Source organism: Miniopterus natalensis, chromosome 7 (genome assembly GCF_054644295.1).
Source record: "Miniopterus natalensis isolate mMinNat1 chromosome 7, mMinNat1.hap1, whole genome shotgun sequence".
NCBI classification, from domain to species: Eukaryota; Metazoa; Chordata; class Mammalia; order Chiroptera; family Miniopteridae; genus Miniopterus; species Miniopterus natalensis.
The window spans coordinates 34,589,327-34,613,047 of NC_142087.1; the positions used below are offsets into that span (position 1 = coordinate 34,589,327).

The 23,721-nt window shown below is 51.9% G+C and overlaps 1 protein-coding gene across 1 annotated transcript in view; it reads left to right on the forward strand.

Annotated features, from left to right (window-relative positions):
* The window catches only part of ZNF236 (zinc finger protein 236), a 57,332-nt gene extending 36,518 nt beyond the window's left edge, over positions 1-20,814 (forward strand). The window contains exons 17-30 of the mRNA XM_016214824.2: positions 1,136-1,287; positions 2,899-3,114; positions 5,225-5,507; positions 6,338-6,441; positions 7,234-7,599; positions 7,964-8,109; positions 8,189-8,429; positions 8,786-8,962; positions 13,141-13,319; positions 13,639-13,770; positions 15,956-16,153; positions 16,723-16,852; positions 17,816-17,992; positions 18,881-20,814. Of these exons, the coding sequence (XP_016070310.2) occupies positions 1,136-1,287; positions 2,899-3,114; positions 5,225-5,507; positions 6,338-6,441; positions 7,234-7,599; positions 7,964-8,109; positions 8,189-8,429; positions 8,786-8,962; positions 13,141-13,319; positions 13,639-13,770; positions 15,956-16,153; positions 16,723-16,852; positions 17,816-17,992; positions 18,881-19,005 (2,626 nt within the window). The 3' untranslated portion in view covers positions 19,006-20,814. The remainder of the gene's footprint in view (positions 1-1,135; positions 1,288-2,898; positions 3,115-5,224; positions 5,508-6,337; positions 6,442-7,233; positions 7,600-7,963; positions 8,110-8,188; positions 8,430-8,785; positions 8,963-13,140; positions 13,320-13,638; positions 13,771-15,955; positions 16,154-16,722; positions 16,853-17,815; positions 17,993-18,880) is intronic.
* The last annotated feature ends 2,907 nt before the right edge of the window (positions 20,815-23,721 follow it).

Below are 23,721 nucleotides of genomic sequence, written 5' to 3' on the forward strand. Positions count from 1 at the left end.
GTAGCCCCTGGGGAGAGAGGAAGTGGCATTTCACAGGCAGAGAGGGTTCCCATTGGGTGGGAGAGTGGCCCAAAGTGAGGTGCATATGCTGGGGCCGGGAGGTGGCCGTGAGGTGAAGGTCTTGCCTCCAATTGGTCTCTCACAGGGCTGTTTCTCCTCCATCCTGCCAGGATCGCTCTATTGTGGTTGGTTTTAATTAGTAGATGTGACTATTTAGAAAAGTTTGCTTTCCTCATTGGAGCACTTTTCTGAGCAAATACCACCTGGTTTAGTACAACTCAGTTCTCAATAGATTATTTTCTTTTACTGACACGTGGACCAGAATCCATCTCCACCTCATCTGCAGGACTAGCTTTCTGAAGTCAGTGGTGATGCTGCTGGCTTGCTCTCCTATGCAGTACTGAATGGGTAACCCCACTGTACCACACCTGCATGTCAGAGTAACATTTCTAAACGTCATCCCAGTCAGTCGGCCTGTAGACTCATTTGGACAGTGGAGGAAGGTGAGCCCTGTCTGTGCAGGCTCTTGGTCTGACCCTCACTGGCGCCCTACCACAGACAGAAACTTGGAAATGGGAACAGCAGGGAGTATGGTGGAATAAACTTTCAGTCTTCTGTTTTAGTTTCTAATAATATGCAAATAGAAAATTTGATATTATTCATTCTTAAAGTAACTTTAATATATTCCATAACAGCTGAGGGACAGCCCAATACTTCACGTTTATAGACTCAAAGGAGCTCCAGTGAAGTCTGCTGTAGAGTGTCTTGTGAGTTGACTTTTCCACGTGCCTAACTCAGGAGTGGTTCTGACTCTTATTAAGCAAAGGAAGCTTTCAGGGTCTCAAGTCTTAGTAAAGAAAACACCTAGTAACTTACCATCTCTAAAGAAAGACTGTAACTAGTCAAATGCTATGTCTGCCAGGGAATTAGCTGTAGGATTTACGGAGTGTGTCAACACCACAAATACTTGAGCAGAAACCTTACTGCTAATATTTTATAGTGTTACGCGTTGGAGACCCCTAGTTTCCGATGACCGTTCGATGATGGGGGTGGACCGCGTGCATGTCTCTGTCTCAGAGGTAAACTCTCACACGTGCTGTGAGTTCATGGGCCTGTGTCTTCCTTTGTGTTACAGATGTGACTATTGCCACAAGGGTTTTAAGAAGTCCAGCCACCTGAAGCAGCATGTGCGCTCACACACGGGGGAGAAGCCCTACAAGTGCAAGCTCTGTGGGCGCGGCTTCGTCTCCTCTGGGGTACTCAAGTCCCATGAGAAGACACACACAGGTCACTGCCTGCCTGCCCCGGGATTGTGTGGTTCTCGTGTGTTCTCGTAGTCATATGCCACTGTCCAATCCTAGGACATTCCTGTCCCACCCAAAACAAGTTCAGTACCGTCCATGCCTCCTGCTCCAGGCACCACCATCCTGCTTTCTGTCTCTGCAGTTTTCCTTTCTGGAGGTTTCATGGAACTGGACCCCTACAGCCTGTGGCCTTGGTCACTGGTTTCTCTCCCTCAGTGCTTCTTCAGGGCTCATCCATGCAGGAGCGGGTGTCAGGCTTCCCTTCCCTCTGCCCCCCAGTGTTTTTTTCCTGTGTGGGTAGAGTCCACATTCTGTCCTCTCAGCAGCTGCTGGACATCTGGGGTGTTTCCTTTGGGGCTCTTAGGAATAGTCCTGCTGTGGGCATCTGCCTGTAGGTTTTCCTGAGGATATCAGTTTTCTCTATTTAGGAGTGGAATCCTTGGTCCTAGGACAATGCTGTTTAAACCTTTGAGTTCCTCAAACTGTTCTCCACAGCAGTCTCCCCATTCACTGGCCCCCCAGCACTGGACTAGGGCATGTTTTCTAGTTCTCATCATGGCTTACTGTCTGTCACCAGGACCGTCCTGAGGAGTGGGAACTGGGTCTGATGGGCTTCGATCTGAGTTTCTCTGATGGCTGGTGGTGCTGAGCGTCCCCCCATGTGCTTATTAGGAAATGTGTGCTCTAACCCTATGCCACTTAAAATGAGATGTTTATACTCTTATTCAGATGTAAGAGTTTTTTAGTACACTGTTTATCAGATATATGATTTGCTGTTACATATATTTTAAATCTATCACTTTATCTGTTTAATGTATTTTAGATATTAACGTATCTGTTTAATAGTGACATATATTCTGTATAAGGCTTATTTGAAAGTAGAGGTGTAGTGCTTAAAAACATACAGCAAAACCAGGGAAGGCTTTGCAGGCTAGTCTGTGGGTCGGTGGTTAGGCAGCAGCCTTATGGGTGAGAGCAGTCACCTGAGCTCCGAAGGCCCTGCCGAGGGCAGCAACGCCTGTTGCAGGAGAAGCCACGTGTCATGCATTACTTTTACAAAAAACAGTGCCTTGACCAGCTTTGGGTTTAGGAAGCCAGGGTGGCCCCTCTGTGAAGAAAAGACAGAGGCCAGGGGATGTCCTGTGCTTTCGGATCACAGAAACAGTGCATGCTTGCCCGCCTCTGTGCTGTCCGGAGAGTGGTCTCTGGCTCAGACATCATGTCAGTGTGCAGCTATGCAGAGGTGTTTGTGCTCTCCTACTCTGTCCTCGCCTGTGAGAATGTGAAAAATGATGGATTTGGAAGACATTTCTGGGGCAGATCCCACAGACACGTTGCCAGTTTAAACGTGAAAGACAGAGGCATGGAGAGCCCCTGACATTGTTTGGAGAAAGGCTCTTGGAGCTTTGACATCCCTGTGAGTCTGGGAAGACGCTGCCAGGGTCCCTGTTCTCAGAGCCAGTTCCTGAGAGCAGGTGACCCCGGCTAGCGACCAGTCTTGAGTGGTGGCTGATTGAGCATCTCTCTGTTGGCTTTGACTGCTTAGTAGGACTCTAAGGTAAAGAAATGGTGTTTCCCTTTCCCATTGTCACAGGAGTGAAGGCGTTCAGCTGCAGTGTCTGCAACGCCGCGTTCACCACCAACGGCAGCCTCACCAGACACATGGCCACGCACACGAGCTTGAGGCCATACAGGTGTCCCTTCTGTGCGCAGAGCTTCCGGACGACAGTTCACTGCAAGAAGCACATGAGGCGGCACCAGGCAGGCGCCTCGGCCCCGTCGGTGCCTGGCGAGGCTGAGGGAGGGGCAGGTATTGTCCGTTTGTTGCTTCAGGGCTTGTTAGCCAGATGCTGACGCAGTGATAGGTTCATGCACAGATCACCTGTAAATTAATTTTTTCGGATCACGGAAGCAGTGCATGCTCTGTGAAGCACACAGTCAGGCTCAGAGAGGTCTTCTCACCTCACTGGTCACTGCTGACCAGTCAGCCTCCAGGACATGCGCCTCCCTTCCAGGCGGCTCCGCAGACCGAGACCTTAATTTCCTGACCAGAGGGTCTGCCATGGTGCCCTGTGTAGGTTCATAGCCCACCAGTCCTCCTCCCCCAGCATGTCCTGCGTGTATTTGATGCTGTTAGACAGGTCTCTGTTCTGCCGAGGACATGCATCCCGTCTGCTTTGTTCTGCCCGTCCTTGTGGACAGACCTGGGGCTTCACCCTGTCCCACTGTGGCCATCAGAACGTGTATGGACCTGTCTCACCACATACACTGTCTCATTTACCAGACACGAAAACTGTGGTTTTTGGGACGTCTCTCACTTTGTACATGTACCTGCTACCTGTTAGACATGCTGACTTGTGCAGTCCCCACAAGTAGTGTGTAATTCCAGCAGTATTATTTTGTGCTTATACTTTTTGGACTTTCAGTTGATTTATTTTTAGCAAATTTCATGAGTAAAATTACAGTGTTAAGAATGTGCACATTGTGTATGTGTGTATTTACATACACACACTTGTACACATGCATATACACACGCATATATACACATAAACATATTTTAATCCACATCAGAGGACTTTGTTCCATTTCTTTTTAGAGAGAGTAGAAGGCGGGGGAGAAAGAGAGAAACACATCAATGTGAGAGACACATCGACTGCTTGTCCACAGGCTGCGAGGGCTGATTTGGGCCCTTCTGTCTGGGCCTCACCACATGCTGCGTGTAGTTTTAGGTGCCCCTTTAGGTCTTGGTGTTTCCTACTTTGGATCAGTGAAAAAAAGAACTTCACATGAACTCCCTTGTCGATAGAAGAAAAATCACCTGTTAAGTTGGCTTCTTTCATTCAGACCTAGTCTTGCAATAGATTCAGTTCCTTCGTGGTGACTGACAGGAGCCTGCCTGGCCAGCAGCGCTGTCTCCTGTTACACCTCTGTCTGTCGTGCTCTGTTTCAGTCCTTGCTCCTTAATGACTTTTGCTATATTGATTGTGTTCTGGGTTACTTTCAAATTTTTAATCCAATATCTCTCTATTTCTTTATGAGTATTCATGGGGCCTCCGACTCTAACCTTCTGCCCCCAAATCTTTATTGACAGTGTGGAATTTGAGTTTATTATATTACCTTTTTCTGGAATTCCTACTAAATGTCTCTGTCCCCGAGGAGTCTCCTCTCACGCCCTCCTGACCCTCCCTGTCCTTTACTCCCCTCTCCCCCACTCATTTATCTGCCGTCTTCCCCTGTATTCTCAGAGTGACCAGCCAGGTACTCTTTACATTCACTCATTTGGTTTCAGCCACTGTCCACTTTGCTAGTTAGTGTTTCTGTTGAGCTTTTTTCAAAAATTTTTAGCCACCTGCGCAGTAGTGACGTGCTCGCAGCCAAACTTCTTCCTCTGTACGTTTCCATAGCAGCTCGTTCTTGGTTTTGATCCAGGTGAGCATATCCTTACAGCTCCTGCAGAGAACGCACACACACACGTATTTAAAGATACATATTTCCTTTCAGTAATCGGGCTGTTTGCTAGTTTGTTGATTGGGTCTCCTTTGGGCTGCTGATTTTCTTTATTTGATGATAATTCATTTTCTGCCCATGTTAGCAAATGGGCGACTATTTATGAGGACCCATGCATGGCTGGTGTGGGCACTGACCCTCTCAGAGCTCACTACTGGGCTGGCAGCGGTGGGTACAAGTTCCTTTAGTCATAGTGTCCCTCTGATGTCACTGATCCTCCCCTAAGACTCAGCCTTCTTGGGCTTTGTGGTCACCCTGCTTAGTTTCTCAGTACAGCAGAACAGTCTCTTTGAATCTCAGATGTAGCTCCATTGAGTTACTCATTTAACCACACGTATTCGTTTAGTCTGACTTACTTGTTCTGTGGAAACTCACTTTTTATTAGGATTTGACCCTTTCCCTGCACTGTCTAGATATGTGCGTGGAGGAAGAGGAAGAAAATTCCGAGAGGAACGCGTCTAGAAAGGCGCGCCCTGAGGTCATCACCTTCACCGAGGAGGAAACGGCGCAGTTAGCCAAAATCCAGCCCCAGGAAAGCGCCACAGTGTCAGAGCAGGTGCTGGTGCAGTCGGCCGCCGAGAAGGACCGCATCAGCGAGATGAAGGACCGGCAGGCTGAGCTGGAGGCTGAGCCCAGGTTCGCCAACTGCTGCTCCTACTGCCCGAAGAGCTTTAAGAAGCCCAGCGACCTAGTCAGGTAGGTGTGGCCCTGCCGGGGGGCATATGATCTGTGTCCCTCTGGTCGTTGTCACTGCAGTCAGGAGGCTGTTTCTGGGCCCAGTGTGACTGAAGGGACGATTACTTTCCTGAGTCATGGCTTCAGGCCGCTGTAGACTTTGGGGCTTCCTTTCAGCTCCTGCAGAATGTTGACTAGAAGTGTGCTTGCTCTGCGGATTGCTCACGCTCATTTCTGTGTGACTCTGGTATCTGTGAAGTTGTAATTGGAGCTTAGTGATTGAGGGAGAACTGATGCCATGCTCTATGGGGGGCAGACCACGGTGGGCGCTGCCAGCCCACACTGCTGGTCTGCTAGGGCTCTTGTTTTTTAGTGAGCCCTAGTTTCACTGGCCTTGCGGATTTCAGTGTCTTTTGGGTTTATGTTTTTGGTGGTTTTTTTAATCCTCACCTGAGGATATTTTTCCCAGTGCTTTTCAGAGAGAGGGGAAGGGGAAGAGAGACATTGATGTGCGAGAGACACATTGATTGGTTGCCTCCTGCACCTGCCCCAACCAGGGTCAGGGATGGAGCCTGCAACCAAGGTACGTGCCCTTGGCTGGAACTGAACCCGGGACCCTTCAGTCCATGGGCTGACTAACCACTGAGCCAAACCGGCCAGGGCTGGGTGTGTTTTTTTTTGGTCTTTCTGTAGAGAGTGAAGCTCAAAGGTTTTGTTTGGCCAAATTTATTCAGTATAGAGTTCACATAACTTTTATTTATATGGATAGTTATAAATTTAAAATCATGAAGTTCCTTGGACTGTATATCACAGTAAAAGGAAAGCACTCAATTGCCAATGCTTCCTGCCAGGCACGTGCGCATCCACACGGGGGAGAAGCCGTATAAGTGTGAGGAGTGTGGTAAGAGCTTCACTGTGAAGTCCACCCTGGATTGCCACGTGAAGACCCACACAGGTAAGAGCAGCCACCTCGCTGGCGCCTGGCCGTGATGTCTTAGGTTTCTTTGCTCCTTTGTATTGTGCACATGTAAATACTTTCAAAATTATGGAAAGCGTAAAAATCAGGAACCGTGAGTAATGGATATAAAAGATTATTCATTTCGGACGTGGGGATAGTGATCCACAAACCACTAAGGAAGAGGGAGAGGGGCTCAGAGGCCCAGCCGTGAGTTGTCTTATGTTCTCACTCAGACTTAACTGCGTTTGTTAGAAAGATGGTCTCAGTGTCATCAAGCCAAAGAGATTAGGTTCTTTGAGGTTTCGTAAACACTGGAATTTAGCAAATCTGATTACAGTCATAGGGTAGCAACTCTTTCCATGTAGAGAAATACCTTACAAAGGGAAAATTAACATTCTGCTCCTGGGACTCTCCAGGGCAGCTCAGTGCTCTGCACGGGGCTCTTGGGTAGCCTGCAAGATCTTCGTGACACCCAGGACGGCAGGGAGAGGACTGGTGTCCAGGCCCTGGGCAGGTGGTGCTAGACTGGGGCTCTGCAAGCCCGGAGCACACGCTCCCAGGTGGCTTCCACCTGTGTTGGCTCCTGGCTGCCTCCTTTGCAGGAAAGAAAAGAAAGAGCTGAGCTGTCAGCATGTCCTTGGCAGAGTCAGTAGTGGTGGTGGTGAGAGCTGAGCGGTTGTCACTCAGGAGGAGGGACTCTGTTTCCTTTCAGGCCTGGGTCAGGGTTCTGCACTCAGGCTGTCCTGCCTGGCCCCCGTGGACGTGATGTTGCCTCTCTGCCCCTGACAGGTCAGAAGCTCTTCAGCTGCCATGTCTGCAGCAATGCCTTCTCCACCAAGGGGAGCCTGAAGGTCCACATGCGCTTGCACACGGGTGCCAAGCCTTTCAAGTGTCCGCACTGCGAGCTGCGCTTCCGCACATCTGGCCGGAGGAAGACTCACATGCAGTTTCACTACAAGCCGGATCCCAAGAAAGCCCGGAAGTCCACGCCCCGCAGTGCACCCGAGGGTCTGCAGCCCGCCAGCCTGCTGAGCCCAGCCTCCACCGACCCGAATGTGCTGATCATGAACAACTCGGTTCTGACCGGCCAGTTTGATCCAAACCTGCTCCAACCGGGCCTGGTGAGCCAGGCCATCCTCCCCAGCTCCGTATCAGGTATGCACTGCAGCTGGCTGGGGGAGTGAGTGAGGGCCTGAGATGTACCGTGTGTGTCTGCGCAGGTGTGAGAGACATGACTCCCTGGGCCCATGACACAGGTCGATCAGAGCCCAGGGAAGTGTAGTTGTTAGTTTTGTCTTGCTCATCAGAGCCCTCTCCCTGAGCCTGGTTTTCTGAGCTGTGATGAAATTACCTAACTCAGTGGGGGGGTGGTGACTGTGAGTGAGATGATGTGTGCCTGTGGGGTGGAATGGGTGTTGGTTAGTATTCATTCACTGGGTCACGCTGATACACATGAAAAACGGGCTTCCTCTCGAAGAGCTGCTTCTGATGCCTGTCCTTCCTGCTCCTTTCCGTACAGGGGGTGGCGACTGGACAGTGAGTCTGACGGACGGGAGCCTGGCCGCCCTGGAGGGCATCCAGTTACAGCTGGCAGCTAACTTGGTTGGGCCTAATGTGCAGATTTCTGGCATCGACACCTCTGGCATTAACAACATCACGCTGCAGGTAGGTGCCTGTTGTGGCTTCTGTGTGGCCTGAGTCACCCAGTGAGAAACCTTATGACGGTGTCTGTGCTGCTTTTCAGATCGACCCCAGCGTCTTGCAGCAGAGCTTACAGCCCACCAGCCTGCTCACTCAGCCGCTGGCAGGGGAGCCGGGCTCAGCCCCACACAGCAGCTCCCTTCAGGCAGCAGACAGCACCGTCCCCGCCAGTGTGGTCATCCAACCCATCTCAGGCCTGTCCTTGCAGCCCACGGTGACCTCTGCCAACCTGACCATCAGCCCGATGGCAGAGCAGGACCCCGTGCTGACCACCAGCAGCAGCGGTAAGGGCCACTCCTGTGGTCGTGGATGGTGCAGGACCAGCTTCTGAGCATCACCAGTTTGAGTTTAGGACACTGATGCCATTTCTTCTCTTTACAAAGCTCACCAAACGTCCTACGAGCTACGTGATGTGTACTCTGTATATGTATGCAGGTTACCACACCCATGGGTTAATCTTGTCCCAGTGGCTTCCTGGGTCAAAGGCTGTGTGTCTTTATAGAGGAGGGAACTAGAGGTGACTGATTGTATTTCAGATCTCCCTCTTTTTGAAGCAGCATTTCCACTGAAGTATTTCTAGTATAATAGGAGGAGGATGTGCTGTAAGCCCAGCTTTGTTCTGTTCTGTCGTGATGACCAGGGACGCAAGACCTCGCTCAAGTGATGCCCTCAACAGGCCTGGTGTCCACCTCCAGCGGCCCCCACGAGATCACCCTGACCATCAACAACTCCAGTCTCAGCCAGGTCCTGGCACAGGCTGCTGGGCCCACCACGTCGGCCTCGGGGTCCCCGCAGGAGATCACCCTGACTATCTCTGGTCAGTCATCCACGTTGGGTGTCCTCTCACCTGAGTTTACGTCTGTCTCACTTGTGTTTCTTCTACACACTCAGCTCTGCATACAGCCTGTGCCCAGTCAGTGCTGGTAATTCAGGCGAGAAATCGGGGTTAGTGATGACGATGCTGCTGCTCCAGTCTGACAGCAGAAGTTAAAACGGATAGTTTCCCCCATCACTGCCAGTTTCAGCCAGTGGTTTTTCTCATGTATTTTTTGTTTATCAAAGAGCAGAAAACTGTAGCAGAACTTCTAAGAAGAAATTGAAAATATAGCTTAAAAACTGTGAACGATTACTTTCACTCAGGGGAGTGTGTTTCGTGGTCTTTCCATTTCTTTCTATAAACGTGGTATTCTACGTTCAGCACACTTGCCAGCGTGTCAGTCACCGTGTTACCTTCAGGCATCACACTGTTAATTTCCACTTAGGTCAGGACCTCATTCAGCACAGTTCTAGTGGGAGCAGTGAGCTAAACGGGACCATAAGGCTGTCCGGGGCCACGGTCAGTAACCAGTCTGCAGGTGCCACCCTGACGATCAGCAATGACCAGCTTCTCACACAGAGCGCGGCGCTGACCTCTTCAGGTACGCAGCTGATGGCTCTGCCTCGGGGGACATTGTGGGACCTGAAGGGCCCTGGAAAGGGCTGAGACACTGTTAGCAGGACGTGTCGGCCCTTGCCTGTCATGTGCAGGTCGTTCCACAGTGGTCAGTGGTGATAGAGTTCTCTCTGGAGTCATCAGCCAACCGGTAATTCCACCGCATAAGGAACAGAGCAGGTGGTTGTATTTAGGTGCTGAGCGCATTATGTGGTTACGCAGGAGAGCACCTGTGTGGCTCCATGACAGTGCTCCCTTGCCACCTGGGCGGGGAGGTCCCGGCTCATCCTCTGTGCCCTGCAACGTGGATTTTCTGTCCCAGCCACAGTAGGATAACAACATTGAAAGGCATCTTTCTCAGGTTTTGAGGAATGGACTTTATAAAAATAAAAATAAACGAGCACAATGAGAAGGAAATGAGCCTCCATAAAATCTCAGTTTCATGAGTAACCGTTGGCGGTTTAGGATGCCCTACCTGTCTTGCTTTCTTTATCCCGTGGAGACTGTCAGTTCCTTCGCCCTCTTATTTCCCGGCTCTCTAGGTCATTTCTTGAGAAAAAACTTGATCTACAGGTACTTGTATCCACAGCTAGACTTTTTTTGTGCTTCATTGAAATGCTTTCTTATCCAGTAATTCATTTATTCAGTAAGAGACTGTGGTGTGAACTACGTGTGTGCATCGAGCTGAACCTGAGGACGTGATGCTGAGCAAGGCAGACACGGTCCCCTGCACTTTGGATCCTAGACACCAAATAGATCACAGTTACTGAAGAATTCACGTAATCATATAAATGACACACAGGAGGTAGAACGGTGTCGGCGAGTGGGTCATGGGATTGGTGCTGTTGGGGCGACTTTGCTCTCCCTGTGCCGCCTCAGTCTTGTCCCCCGCGTCTGCTCACTTGTTCAAGTCAGGGCTCTGGAACTTGTCGCAGAACGTAATTCTCTTCCTCGTTTGAAATGAGAAGTGTTTATTTTTCAACTAAGGGGAATTTTGTTTCACGTTCTGGTCTATGAGTTAGGACTTTCAGGTTATGATTTGGTCGGTGGTAGGTAAGCCATCTGAAGCATATTGGGTGCTTTTAAATGACAGCAGACTTTTCTCTGAAAGCCATCTTTGTTTGTGCCTTTGTTGTTAAGGACTAGACAAGTGTTCTCTGGCCACGTCGAGAATCCTGCCCTTGGGCTGTGGGATGATTCTCTTTCCCCCTCGGCGAGGATTGCGTAGACATGCAGAGTGGAAAGGGATCAGCAGGCTCCAGGGTGTTAGGAGCACAGGCTCCCCGCCTGCTGCACTGGGCATGGGGCAGCCCAGGTGGTGAGCCCTCGGCGCACTTATGGGCAGAGAGGGAGAGTGCCCATGTTTTCACGTGGGTGGACTGGTGTCGGTGCTGCTTGGTGATCCTGGAGTTCCGGCATGCCCTAGTCCAAAATCAGGTGTTCTGATCAGAGGGAAGGGGGGGGTGGAATGAGGACCCAGGAACTCAGAGGCTATCTCAGCTCTAGTCATGAAGCTCCAGCCATCTGGTGGGTCAGTGTAGAGCGTCTGCCTCCTACGTCCATCTTCCTGGATAAACCGTGATGGCGCCCTTCGCAGTTGAGGGTCTCAGTGTCCATCTTTGAGCAGTCCTGAGTCAGGAAGAGACTCCAGATAACCACTCTGCCCTTGGTGTAAAGCGTGTCTTCAGAGGTTTGCATGTTCCATTAGTGCTGCTTACAGTTAAGGAGTGGATCCCATCTGCATAGTGTTGGTCAGGAGATTGCATTCTTCACTGGCAGCATTAATCTTAACGTCCAAGTCACTTCCAGACCAGGCTCAGGCCACACAGTGAGGACTGGAGTTACAGTGGCCTCTTCTAAGATAAATCTCACACACCACTTTTCAGTATCCCATGTAACAGTCCCGTTGCCAGTCCTTTCTGTCCACATGAGGAATGTGCTGTGGTTGTCGGGTTGTTGAATCCTGTGAACAGGTTTGTTGGGGCTTGTTGGCGCCTGGACTCTCTGGCTGTTGGCATCTGAATTGACACACTGAGAGGAGTGTGTCACCTTTAGGGACTTACCAGTCAATCCAGGTGTGGCGGCTGGTTGGAATTTCACACGGGAGACACAGCCCAGGCTTTGTTCAGACGTGCAACACAGGGTTGAAGGCCACCTCAAAGTCAGACCCTGATAGTCCTCATGACGAGATCTGACAGGGGCAGTTTTCCTAGAAAACAGTCATGTGGGATGCACAGACCTAGCAGAGGCAGGAAGTGTTAATAGAGGCTTGACATTTAGCACAGCTTTTTAGGGAATTTATCTCAAATTGGTATCACGTCTTTGTTGTTACCTGAGTCCAGTTTTAAGATAGTTTTGATGAAAAAAATTGAGTTATTTCAATGGCTGATGTGCTGGTAGCTGGAGTGCTTCGAGCATCCACCCCACAAATCCCTACTCCTCCTGTCCTGCGAGTCCAGAGGCCCAACCCGGTGGGGGTCTGACGGGGACGTGGAGCCTCCAGCCTCCTGAAGGTTGTACTGCTTTTGAAGGTTCCAGGCCTGTGCAGCACAGAGTGGATCTGAGGGGTGTGCATCTGTGAGGAGGTGTGTCTGGAGGACCCAGTTACAGAGAGTGACTTGGGCGCCCCACTCACCCAGCCTCAAGCACACACAGTCACAGGAGTCTTGTCTGCTCTTTGTGACCTGGAGAGGAAATGACAGTTTGACTTCTGGTCAGTTGCTGTCTCGGTATCTCTAGCACCCAGCACAGCGGGGCCACAGTGGATGACAGATCCTGTTTGTTAGGTGCATGGAGGATGGGTCTGAGAATAGTGTGCGCCTGTGTGCATATGTGCATGTGTGTGTGAGTGATTGCAGGTAGAGACTTACAGCCTTGGTTTATGTTGGCATCACCACGGGACACTGGTATCCCGTGCCCCACCCAGTGCCAGTAGGTGCACAGCTTTCTGATCTGTAGAAGAAAGGCCTTTCTTTGCCCGATTCTGTTCCGGTATCTTCTCTTCTCTTTTCATTGGCTCAAAAGGGAAAATATTTAAAAGTTTTGTCATCTTTTCCAAAGAAAATGAAGTTGTCACGCAGGAGAAATGCATATTGAAAGGATTGCGTGATGTTCATCTGGATGGCCTGTGTTTCAGGATGAGCAGATGCGAGGTGGTGGCAGTGTGAGTGTGAGCAGTCAGTCAGTTTTTCCACGGGGCCTGGGCCTGAGCATTGCTCGGGAGTCAGGGGCTCCTCTGTGCTGGCCTTTGGTCCTGGTGGGGCGGGTCCTGAAGTTCTTGCTGGAGCCTCCTTCAGAGGTGGTAGCAGTGACAGGGACTTCCTTCTCACTGCTCTGTTTGTTATACTTACGAGGCAGGGGGTGTGTATGTACAAAGATACTTAGGAACTGTAGAAAGCTGCCATAAAGCTGCAATCAAAGATTCTGTGATTTTCATGGTGCAGTTTCAGAAGCTAAGACCGTGTGAGAGCTGGTGATGACAATTGGCTCCTTTGTGAAAACGCCCTTCTCTCTCTCCCAGTTTCCCGCTCCCCACTGACCTGCTCGCCTGTCCTTTCTCTTAGAACTCGGCACTGCAACTGGCAGCCTCTCTTCCGCGGCGCCTGCGTCTCCGTCAGCCCTTTCTACTCAGAACCTGGTCATGTCCTCTTCAGGCGAGGCCAGCGTCACCCTGACCCTGGCTGACACTCAGGGCTTGCTCTCGGGAGGACTGGACACGGTCACGCTCAACATCGCTTCTCAGGTAGGTGTGCACCTATCCCTTCACCTTGCAGCTCTAGCACCCATTCCAGGGTGATCCGGAAAGTGTGTTAACTGATTCTCCTGTGAATAGTGCTGCTGTGAGCATTCACGCTCAAGGTTTCAAGCGGGTGTAGGTTTTCATTTGGGGGGGGCAGAAGCCTCCAAGTGGAATTGCTGAGTTGTATGGTGATTCTGTGGTTACCTTCCGAGAACCTGCCAACTTGTTTTCCAAAGTGACTGCACCATAACCAGTCTGTTAAATTACTACTGGACTTGATACTGTTACAATGTCTGAAATAGTGATCGTCTTTGTTTGCCAGGGTCAGCAGTTCCCAGCCTTGCTCACTGACCCCTCTCTCTCTGGCCACGGAGGAGCAGGCTCCCCACAGGTCATCCTGGTGAGCCACACTCCACAGCCGGGGGCCGCTGCTTGTGAGGAGATCACCTACCAGGTACAGGGCACACTGCCACTCAGAACCATTCATGCTTTTTAAATGCACAGTCTCAGGACAGATGGAGATGGGGGGCCCTGGGGAATTCAGAAGAGCTGGAGATGGGTGGCCATGGGGAGTGAGGAGGTGGGTCCCCAGCAAACCCCAAGTGTGGGTGGTGTGAGCTGTGGGGGGTCCTGGGACAGCGTGTTGAAGGGCTGATACTAGATACTGTTCCTTCAGTGATACAGGCACCACACAGTGAGGCGCAGCAGCCAGTAAGTGTGAACCTGGATCTGAGTCTGTTAACACCTTCTGTGCCTGCTGGTCAGACCTCGCATGGCCGTTTACTCGCATTTAGTTTTTTTTATAGGTTTTCTCGAAATACCTTCGCTGATTTCCTAAAGGTTTTGTACTTCCATGTATGATACCTGTGCGTGTGCTTGACCTGTTTGTCATCTGACTAGTCTTGCTTCTTTCTCATTTATTTTTCATTTTTTTGGTTAATCCTCGCCTGAGGATATTTTTTCCAGTGCTTTTCAGAGAGAGAGAGAGAGAGAAGCATCGATGTGAGAGACACACATCCACCGGTTGCCTCCTGCACGTGCCTGACGGGGGTGGGGAGCAAACCTGCAACCCAGGTACATCCCTTGACTGGAATCAAACCCCAGACCCTTCAGTGCCAGGGCTGGTGCTCTAACCACCGAGCAACACCGGCCAGGGCTGACTAGTCTTGTTTCTTAAAATGCATGTTTTAGGGGGTAAGCACATTCAGCAAATGATGGTTCTAAACATAGATGAGTCTGAACACTCTTTCCTGAAAGCCTTCCAGCTATAAGAGCAGTGACAGCTTCTGAGGGTAGGAAACATTACCTTTGTGCCTTAGCAGTTTCAGCAAATAGGTTTCAAGATAATGACTCTGGTTTTTAGTGGAGCCAGAACTTTTCCCTAAAGCAGGTGGACATGACCAGCACAGGGAATTTCTTCTTTCTGAATCTCCATTCGTAAGATGGCTGCACATGGTCTCAGCTTCCCCCGGACTACACCCACTTCCGCAGTGCACTAGTGGCACCCAGGATTCGGAGACACGGTGGCTGTCACGGCACAGGGAATGCCCCCCTCTCACAGTGACTGCTGGTGATGCTGGGTGCTGTGCTGGTGGGGAGCATGAGCCCCACACCCTGGCTCTGTCACCGCAGCATGTACGCGTGCACCACGCGTGACCATGGTCTGATCTGCAGTCAGAGCAGCTGGAGCACTGCTCGCCCCAGTGGCTCTCAAACGTTTGACTCATAAGAAATATGTTATATTCAGTGTCCTGAGCACACGTGTGTTTTGTTGTTTCTTGTGTTACACACACACACACGTTGCCCTTATCTTGGCCCTCCTGACCTTTGTTGTCTCCTTCCTTTCTCTCTGTTAGAGTGCTGACTGTTAGAGCGCCTTATAGACACTGATAAGTTGGAAATAGTTAAAACATTGACAGATTCCACCAGTTTTCTTTAGAATTGTTTATAGTTTTCTTTCACTAAATCATCATATAAATTTCCATCTGCGAAACTGAACTGTGTATCAGAGCTGAGCACGGAAGGCCTCTTGCCCTGTTATTTATTTGTAGGGTGTTGATGGCATCCTGTTAGAATGATCAGAAAACCTGCTAACAAGTGTGATCCAGAGTTGGGGGGAAACCCTCTAATCCAGTCAGAAGCTAAAAGTGATTTGTGGGGCATTTTGCTAAAAGAGGTCTCCAGCCAGAGCAGTAGCACTTCTTAGCACCTTCACTTCTGCCTGTCAAAGCTGAACCTCCCACTAACAGCAGTCACTGGTTCCTGCAGTGTGCCAGGGACTGTCCCTCCTGTAACTGTCACCGGCCCCTGACAGGCAGATCAGGTACCGTGATTGGCTATGTTTCTCAGGTGGGGAGGCAGCCCTGAGTGGGCCAGGCAGCCCTGTGGGAGCCAACGGGCAGCTGGGCGATCACCCTGAGGGGACGCCTTCTGTCCTGTGAACCTACCCGGTCAGGCCCTCAGCATTACCGAGTGTGGGTGCTGTCCTGGTCTATGGTGCCGAGGCCCCGCTAACCATGTCCACGAAGAGAGGGCACACTGGACGCGGTGGCTGGTGCCTGTGGAGTGTGTGTGTCTTGTCCTTTGTCAGTTTGCCAACAGCACCCTTGAGTCAAGTCCCAATCTCTGATCTGCCTCAGGTAACCGACGTCTCCGCGCACCTGGCCCCGGGCAGCCAGCCCGAGAAGGAGGGCCGGCAGCATCCGTGCGTGGAATGTGGCCGAAGCTTTGCGTCGTCCGCTCTGCTGCTGCACCACAGCAAGGATGCGCATGGCCGCGAGCGCATCCACGTGTGCCCCGTGTGCAGCAAGGCCTTCAAGCGGGCCACCCACCTCAAGGTATGCACCCGCAGACCTCCAACCCACCCCTGCATGCCTGTCCCCGCTCCGGTCAGTGAAGGGCACCGCATTTGAGTCCCAGATGTTACTAGAAGTTTCAGTGACAACTTGTTCCATTTTTTTGAGGGAAAGGCCAAGGAGGTCAGGGTGTTTTAACAGGGTGTTAGGGTCCTAAGAGGCCCGTTGACTGCACGACCAGCCAATTGCATGTTCATGCATAAGTCACAGCACCGAATGCAGGTGAGAAGAGCACTGAGAGACTGTTTGTCACGCCTCAGAGTGACCAGTGCTGAAAACACGGCCAGCACCTGTGGCAGGCTGTGGGGAGGCTGGAAGTCTCCTAATAGCTGGTGAGACTGTGCTTGGTTCACCTTTTGTAGGGGAACAGGAGGCCCCAACCCATGCTCTCTGCATCTGCTTGGGAATCAGCACAGGCCCAAAGTCATTCGTGGTGGCATTGTTTGTAGCCACAGATAATTGGACAAGACCTGAGTTCCCGCAGGTGGGGCAGGAGTGTCCGCAGGTCCTGTGCCCGTGGACATTCCTCATTCCTGTGTCCTCTTTGACAGGAGCACATGCAGACACACCAGGCGGGCCCTTCTCTAAGCTCACAGAAGCCCAGAGTGTTCAAATGCGACACCTGTGAGAAGGCCTTCGCCAAACCCAGCCAGCTGGAGCGACACAGCCGCATCCACACAGGTGAGGAGGGGCCAAACGTGGCACAGGGATGCTTCATGTGGACAGCGAGGAAATAGGCCTCAATGTGGGACACTCTCCACGACACGCATCGATGTCCCAGGGGCCACCTGTTATGTCTGAACTTCTATAATTTTATCATGGTAACTAGCCTTTGAGTGAAAGGTTTTGCTGCTCCCACCGTGAGCTCAGGGAGCAGAGCTCAGGCCAGGCTGCCTCTCGGTCCCCCAGGGCTTCATCCTGGTCTCTGTCCTCACACTTCTCTACTGGCTTTTCCTATGGCCACTAAGTCTGCTCAGTCTTTCCTTAGGAAAACATGAGACAAGGGAGCAAACTCCGTCTCTCTGCCTTGCCCTCTGTCCTGCTCACACAGAAACCTGTCCTGCATGTCTGTCCCGGGCCTGCCCGCGGCCTTTGCCTGTCAGGTCTCCCCTCTCCTGGGCGTCTTCCGCTCAGGGTGGGGACTGGGCCCTGTCCCCCGTCTTAGTCCACGTGCAGGTGCCCAGCAGAAGTCACTCTGGGTGACTTTCCCTTCCAGTTTCCAGTATCTAAATGTCTTTAGTTAAATGTCTTTAAGAATATTGCCTAAATCCTCCTTTTAATCAGGTGGTTGGACAGACTCGTGTCCTGAAGGTCTTTGTGCTTTCCTGCCCAGTGGATTAGAAACACTGCTTAAGCCCCCTGCCCCTCTCTGTAGCTTTGAGGACTGTTCAGAGTCTCTGATCAGTTTCTCATGTGTCACCAGGGAGGGACTTGCTGGCTGGGAGCAGTGGGGACATCATAGTGACCCTTGTGAACCTGCTGCATCTGCCAGTCATTTCCCTGTGTGTGCCCATGTCCTGTGTGTGCCCCTGTCCTGCTTGTGCCCATCCTGCGTGTAACCATCTCCTACATGTGCCCATCTCCTGTGTGTCTGTGCTCCCCGTGGGCAGCCACTGGGCACTGATGTGGTTGCTCTGCACGCAGGGGAGCGGCCCTTCCACTGCACGCTGTGCGAGAAGGCCTTCAACCAGAAGAGCGCTCTGCAGGTGCACATGAAGAAGCACACAGGCGAGCGGCCCTACAAGTGCGACTACTGTGTCATGGGCTTCACCCAGAAGAGCAACATGAAGCTCCACATGAAGCGGGCACACAGCTACACTGGTGAGGCCTGTGGCGGCACAGCGCACCTTCCGCAGAGAGGGCCAGGCCGTGTCCCGGGGCAGTTGGCGCCCCATTTCCCCGCGTGGTTGGCGCCCTGTGTCCCTTCGTGGTCAGTGCTGCTTCCTGTCCGTGGGGACTGGGGAAACCCTCTCCCAGAGTGCAGTGCAAGGCCATGTGCCAGGTGCAGGGCGCCACATGCTGGGTCCGAGCCGGGCCGCTCTGTGCCCGGTGCTGCCTGTGTGCCCGGTGCTCACAGCAGGGTCAGGAAGTCCCGCCCACAGGCCTGTCTCCAGGTGAGGTGCTAACGTGGGGGGTGTCGCAGCCATGGCCCGCTGCTGTCTCCCACAGACCTGAGCCTGCACCCACCTTTGTGAGGAGAGGGGTGAGGGTCAGTGGCTGGGCAGGCTGCAGGGCCCAGTGGGCACAGGACTGAACGGGACGTGAGTAGAGCCCTCAGGGCCTAGCAGGTGGGCCTCAGGCTCAGTCAGGTGCTCAGAGGGTGTGGCTGGTGTGTGAAGAAGATGGGCCGCCTGGTGACGGCAGCCGGAGGAAGCGACGCCGCCATGGGCTTAGAGAGAGGGAAGGTTAACCTGAATGCCGCACGCTGTCCCTGCTCGGTTTCCTGTCGGGAGGGCCTGTTGTGAGTGTCGCTGTCTGTCCTTCCCCACTGATCCTCGGGAAGAGAAGCCGCGTGGGGTGGGCGTGAGGGCGCTGTGCTCCCAGCCCGTTGTTGCTCCTGAGTCATTCACACCGTGGCTCAGGTGGCTCTTCTCATTGGTGGATGCACCTCCCTGCAGACAGCTCTGGTCTCTGGCCCAGCCTTCGTCGTTCATGGTGGGTGACTTTGTGCTGCAGGCGTCTGACTGCCTGTGCTCTGTCTGCCCGCAGGAGCCTTGCAGGAGCCCACCGGCCCCCAGGAGCAGGGCCCCGAGGAGCTGAGCCAGACGCTGCACCTGGAGGAGGTGGTACCTGAGGCCACTGGCGAGTGGCAGGCCCTGGCCAACGTCTTCTGATGCAGCCACAGCCCCTCAAGTGTTGCCGAAGCTCCAAGCTGTGCAGAGGATGCTCTTGGAATTCCTATTCTGAGGCTTCAAGTGTTAAACATGTTACCACAGTAGGTTTTTAGCTATAAAATTAAAGAATCATTGTCTTTCAGAGACTTAGGAAAAGCGGGGGAAACGTAACCACATGTCTCATCCGTCCACAAATCACTGAACTCAGGTACGACAGGCAGTTCTCCCTCTGCTCCATGGCCAGTGTGTCTAGTTAAACACGTTAACTGGATTTTACTATCATTGTAGTGTGATTTCTTTGTATTACAAAGACAGGTTAACATGGAAAGGTCGAGTTTCCTTCATGCTTTCTGTTTTAAGAAGCATAGCTTATAAAACAAACGTCAGGTAGGTGCACATAGTCCAGAGAAACTCAGACCCCACAGGGAGTTGTTCCATCTTCTTCTCTGTGCATTTTGAAGGCAGTAGAAACTGACTCTTTTTAGTCTATGATAAGTTAATAGAACTAATACCTTGAGAGATGGCTGGACCAGTTCTCTCTGCGTTAAAATATCTAATCATTAGTTACGAGAAGGCAGCCTCTGGGCGTAGTAAACCCGGGGAGCAGATAAACCCGACACACGGACGAAGATGACTCAGTCCGCACGAGACGCCGCCCTCCGCCAGCCGACACGCAGGTCCACGGGCCAGTGGCTGCAGAAGGCACAGCCTCCATGGCAGATGGGACATGACAGAGGAGCCGGGCCCTCGGCCTCACTACCGCGGTGGTCAGGTGTGTGTCCTCGGAGGCAAGAGCCCAGATGAGCCCATGGTTTCCTCCTCGTGCATCAGCAGGTGTGTTTTATTTCAGGGAATTCTGTCTCATCAATGGTGCCACATTCAACACATCCCTCACCAAGCCCCCGCGGGGCGGCGGGCCCTTCCTACAGCATTCCAAAGATGGAAAGTTCTCTACTCGTGAATTTCCCCTCGAAGTTATTTATATGTTCTATATATAAGTGCACATGTACATACGCAGATAATGGGCCTCTGTGTGGCTGAACAGTATATTTTGTAAATATAAGCACTCGTCCCGCTACAGCGAGAGTGCCCGCTCGTCCCTCCCCTGAGCACTTCAGACCAGTATTGTGTTCATTTTATTAACAAATGGACCCTCCTCGTTGTAGCAGAGCTGACTGCTCCTGTTCTCCTGAGAAATAACTGCCTTTATGTTCTCTCATCGCCTCCCTGGTTTCAGAAGAGGGCGGCTTTCCTGTAAATGTTGTACAGACTTTGTACATTAAGAGAGGAACTCGTTTCAGTTTCCAGAAAAAAGACATTTCACTCTTATTTTTTTGAAAGGGCATCTTTTGATTTTTTTCGTTGCTCACTTTTGGATGTATATAAGTAACGTTGATGGTGATGCAAAAACTTTTGTTATGTGAAAATATTTAAGTCGAAAACTGTTAAATAATATTACTTTTTTTTCAAACTGCTTTGTGTATTGTATATTTTTTTAAGGGAAAAAAAGCCTTATTTGACTTACTATTGTGATGCTGGACTTACTGTATATCTGAGGTTTCCTCGAGTGTCGGTGTGTACTGGCTGTGGTCAGTGTTCAGAATGATGTAATTTTGCCAGAGGTTTAAAGGTTCTGCTTTTAATGCACTTTCTTTTATAATTTTGTATTAAAATATTTTAGAAATGTTGATTAATTTTGGTGAACAAATATCCCCAAAGTTGCAATTATTGGAATTTAAAAATTTTGTTCTTGCTAGTTTATTTATTTTGTTTTTAGCATTAAATGTCATCTCAGGACAGTCTCTGAAAGGGGTTTGTTTAATTCCTAATTGTACGGAGAGCAGTTTTCTGAACTGTACCAGGGGAACCTAAAGCTACTTCTATTTTGGTTAAAAAAAAAAAAGAAAAGAAAAAACATTGTCAACAATCCATTTTGTGAGTTTTCTCAATTTATTAGCAGGCAAACACAGGACACTAGTGTATTGTTTTGGTTTACTCCCTAATTACAAAAGCTGTTTCTTTGCAAAACATTCCTTGAAGAGAGACGGCTTTGTAAAGACAGTGTCACTGGAGCCCTGGCGGAGGCCGGCTGCTGGCCCTGTCTCAGTGGCCGCCACCTCCGGGGGAGGCATCCGGCCTGCGCACAGCAGGGCTCCCAGGGCGGATCCGGCGCTTTCAGGAGCCCCCCTTGGCGCACCCGCTCTGGAAGAGCAGTGGACGCGGTTGGGAAGCGGGCCCGCTGTGTTCCTGTAGATCACGTAGCGGGCAGCTCGGCTCTGCGTTCAGACCGCTCCCCACAGAAGAGGACTTGAGTGGCACGTTCCTTTCCTCTGAGTCCAGACAGGGAGAGCTCACCCGTGCCCGGCGCCCGGGCTCCTGAGCCAGGCCCCTGGAGGAGCCCGTGTGCGAGGAGCCCCGGCCCTTAGGTAACAAGGAGCGGTGGTTCCCGGGAGACGGCAGCTGCTTCCCTCCAAGTCCTTTCAGAAGTGGGGACTCCAGGGCCCTCACCCGCACGGGGCCCTCGCCCACACACGAGCTCCTCGCCAGACGCGGGCCCTGGCCCACGCAGGTGTCCTCGCCCACATGGGGTGCCCTTGCCCACACATGGCTGACCTGCGCAGTTACACTCCTGGTGCCTGTCCGCCTGGAGGTCCCCTGCGGCCCGTCAGGTCAGTGGGGGCTCATTGAACTGCCTATGACCTCTGACCATGTGTGCCCCCAAGGGGCGTGGAATACCCGTCCTAACGAGTCCCCGTGTTTCTCCCCATGGAGAAATTCCGGTGTCACCCGATGTCAGCGTTTAGCCAGGGGACCTTTCTTTACGACAGCGTCTTGCACTCCTCTGTCCCTTGTTTTTAAGGAAACGGGCGTTTGCGTCTTACGGCCATACCCAGCGTCCTCTGACGCCTCCCCTCTTGCACGACATCCGTGTGCAGAGACGCAGGCGTCCGCCCCGGGCCAGGGCTCCACAGGGAGGCGGGTGTCCCCTCCTCACCTGCGTGCCTCCTGCGGAATGTTCTACACAAACAGAAGGATCCCTCGGATTGATGTGAGCGACGCCTTTTTAAGAAAACGCAAGATACGTAGAACTGTTGTCTGGTTAGGTTTTTGGAGAGATCTCATGCCTGCTCTTTGCATATTTTTTCCCCAGAAGTTCGGTTCAGCGTCAGGACTCCGCCCTCGCCCCACCACCAGGGCACAGTCAATCCAGGGGTCGATGGTTGCTAATTAATTCCTTTTTTCTGGACGCTGTTGTACAAAGTGAGGCAGAGATGAACCTACACAGTCGATACTCACGGCTCTAGTTTCCGCTCCCCGCCGGTCACTCTCTCTTCGTGTAACATAGGTGCTTGGAGCTTGTTCAGCACAATTTCTTTCTTTTTTTTTTAAATAAATCTTTATTGACTTCAGAGAGAGGACAGGAGAGAGAGAGACAGAAACATCAATGATGAGAGAGTCATTGATCCATTGATCGGGCCCGCAACCCGGGCATGTTCCCTGACCGGGAACCGAACCCCGATCGCCTGGATCCCAGGTCGACGCTCAGCCGCTGAGCCGCGCCCGGCCGGGCTGTACAGCACAATTTCAAAGGTGCCCACGTCCACGCTTGGGGCCTCTGTCTTCTAATGAAAATCAGCATTTTAAAATCCAGCGGCATCTTCGTCGTCTTCTAAAAAGCGGGCAGCAGACTCTGGGTAGAGTCGGGAGCCCCCAACCCCCCGTGAAGACGCTGTCCCCGCCTTGGGAGGGCTCCCAAGCAGGCGTCATGTCTGGTCACCGCCCGTCTGATCTGAACTTTGGCCCCTCGGTCACACCCACTCCCCAGTGAGCCACGCTCACCCCCACGCCCGCGCCTTCCGAGGGCGCGGGAGCTCGGAGCCCGGTGCCTCGCAAAGCCCCTCAGCGCCGAGAGGGAGCAGCGCGGTGACGCGAAGGCTCTTGCCCTCTGCCGCTGCGTGCAGTCTGCACAGCGCGAGGGCCCCTGTGTCCAGCGGGGACTTGCGGCCTGTTTGCCCGCTTCTAAAGCGACAAAGCGAGTCACTCTCGATTCACCACCGAAGAAAACTTCTTTTCACAAATGCCCTTTTTACCTTCAACATTGTCTAGATATACGTCGGGTGATAGTCCAGGTTCGTCCTGGGGATGGGCAGTTACGCCACAGGCCTCTGCTGGCCCCAAGAATAATAAAGGGCCTTCGTATTATTCCACAGCTCCGGTACGTGCACTCGTCTGGGCTCTGGGTGTTATAACCGTTGCAGGATGGACATTTCTACAGATAGCGTGTTCCGCAGGGTCGGCGCCCAACGGTGCTGAATTCGAGGTCAGTTCGGATGCTGGGGTGTGAATTGGGGGGGGCGTCCCATTTTCTACCCCTGAGGATATTTTACACTTTCTCTCTCGGTCTCTGTCTCCCTCGTTTGTAAGGTATTTGAGGGACGTGAAATGAAAGGAAATCCATCATTATATCAGTTTATCCGCCCATGAGATGTGGGGTATTGGACTTACCCGGAAACACCAATGGATTAGTTTATATTACAGCGTCTAGTCTTTTTTATTTTTTCAATTTATTATTGTTGGAAGTGTTGCAGATGTTCCCCCTTCTCCCCAGGACCCCTCCGCCCTGCTCCCGCCCCGCCCAGGCCTCCACTGCACTGTGGTCGGTCCTGGGCTTTGCACAGACACGTATCAGCTCTTCAATCTTTTCCCATCCCCCCG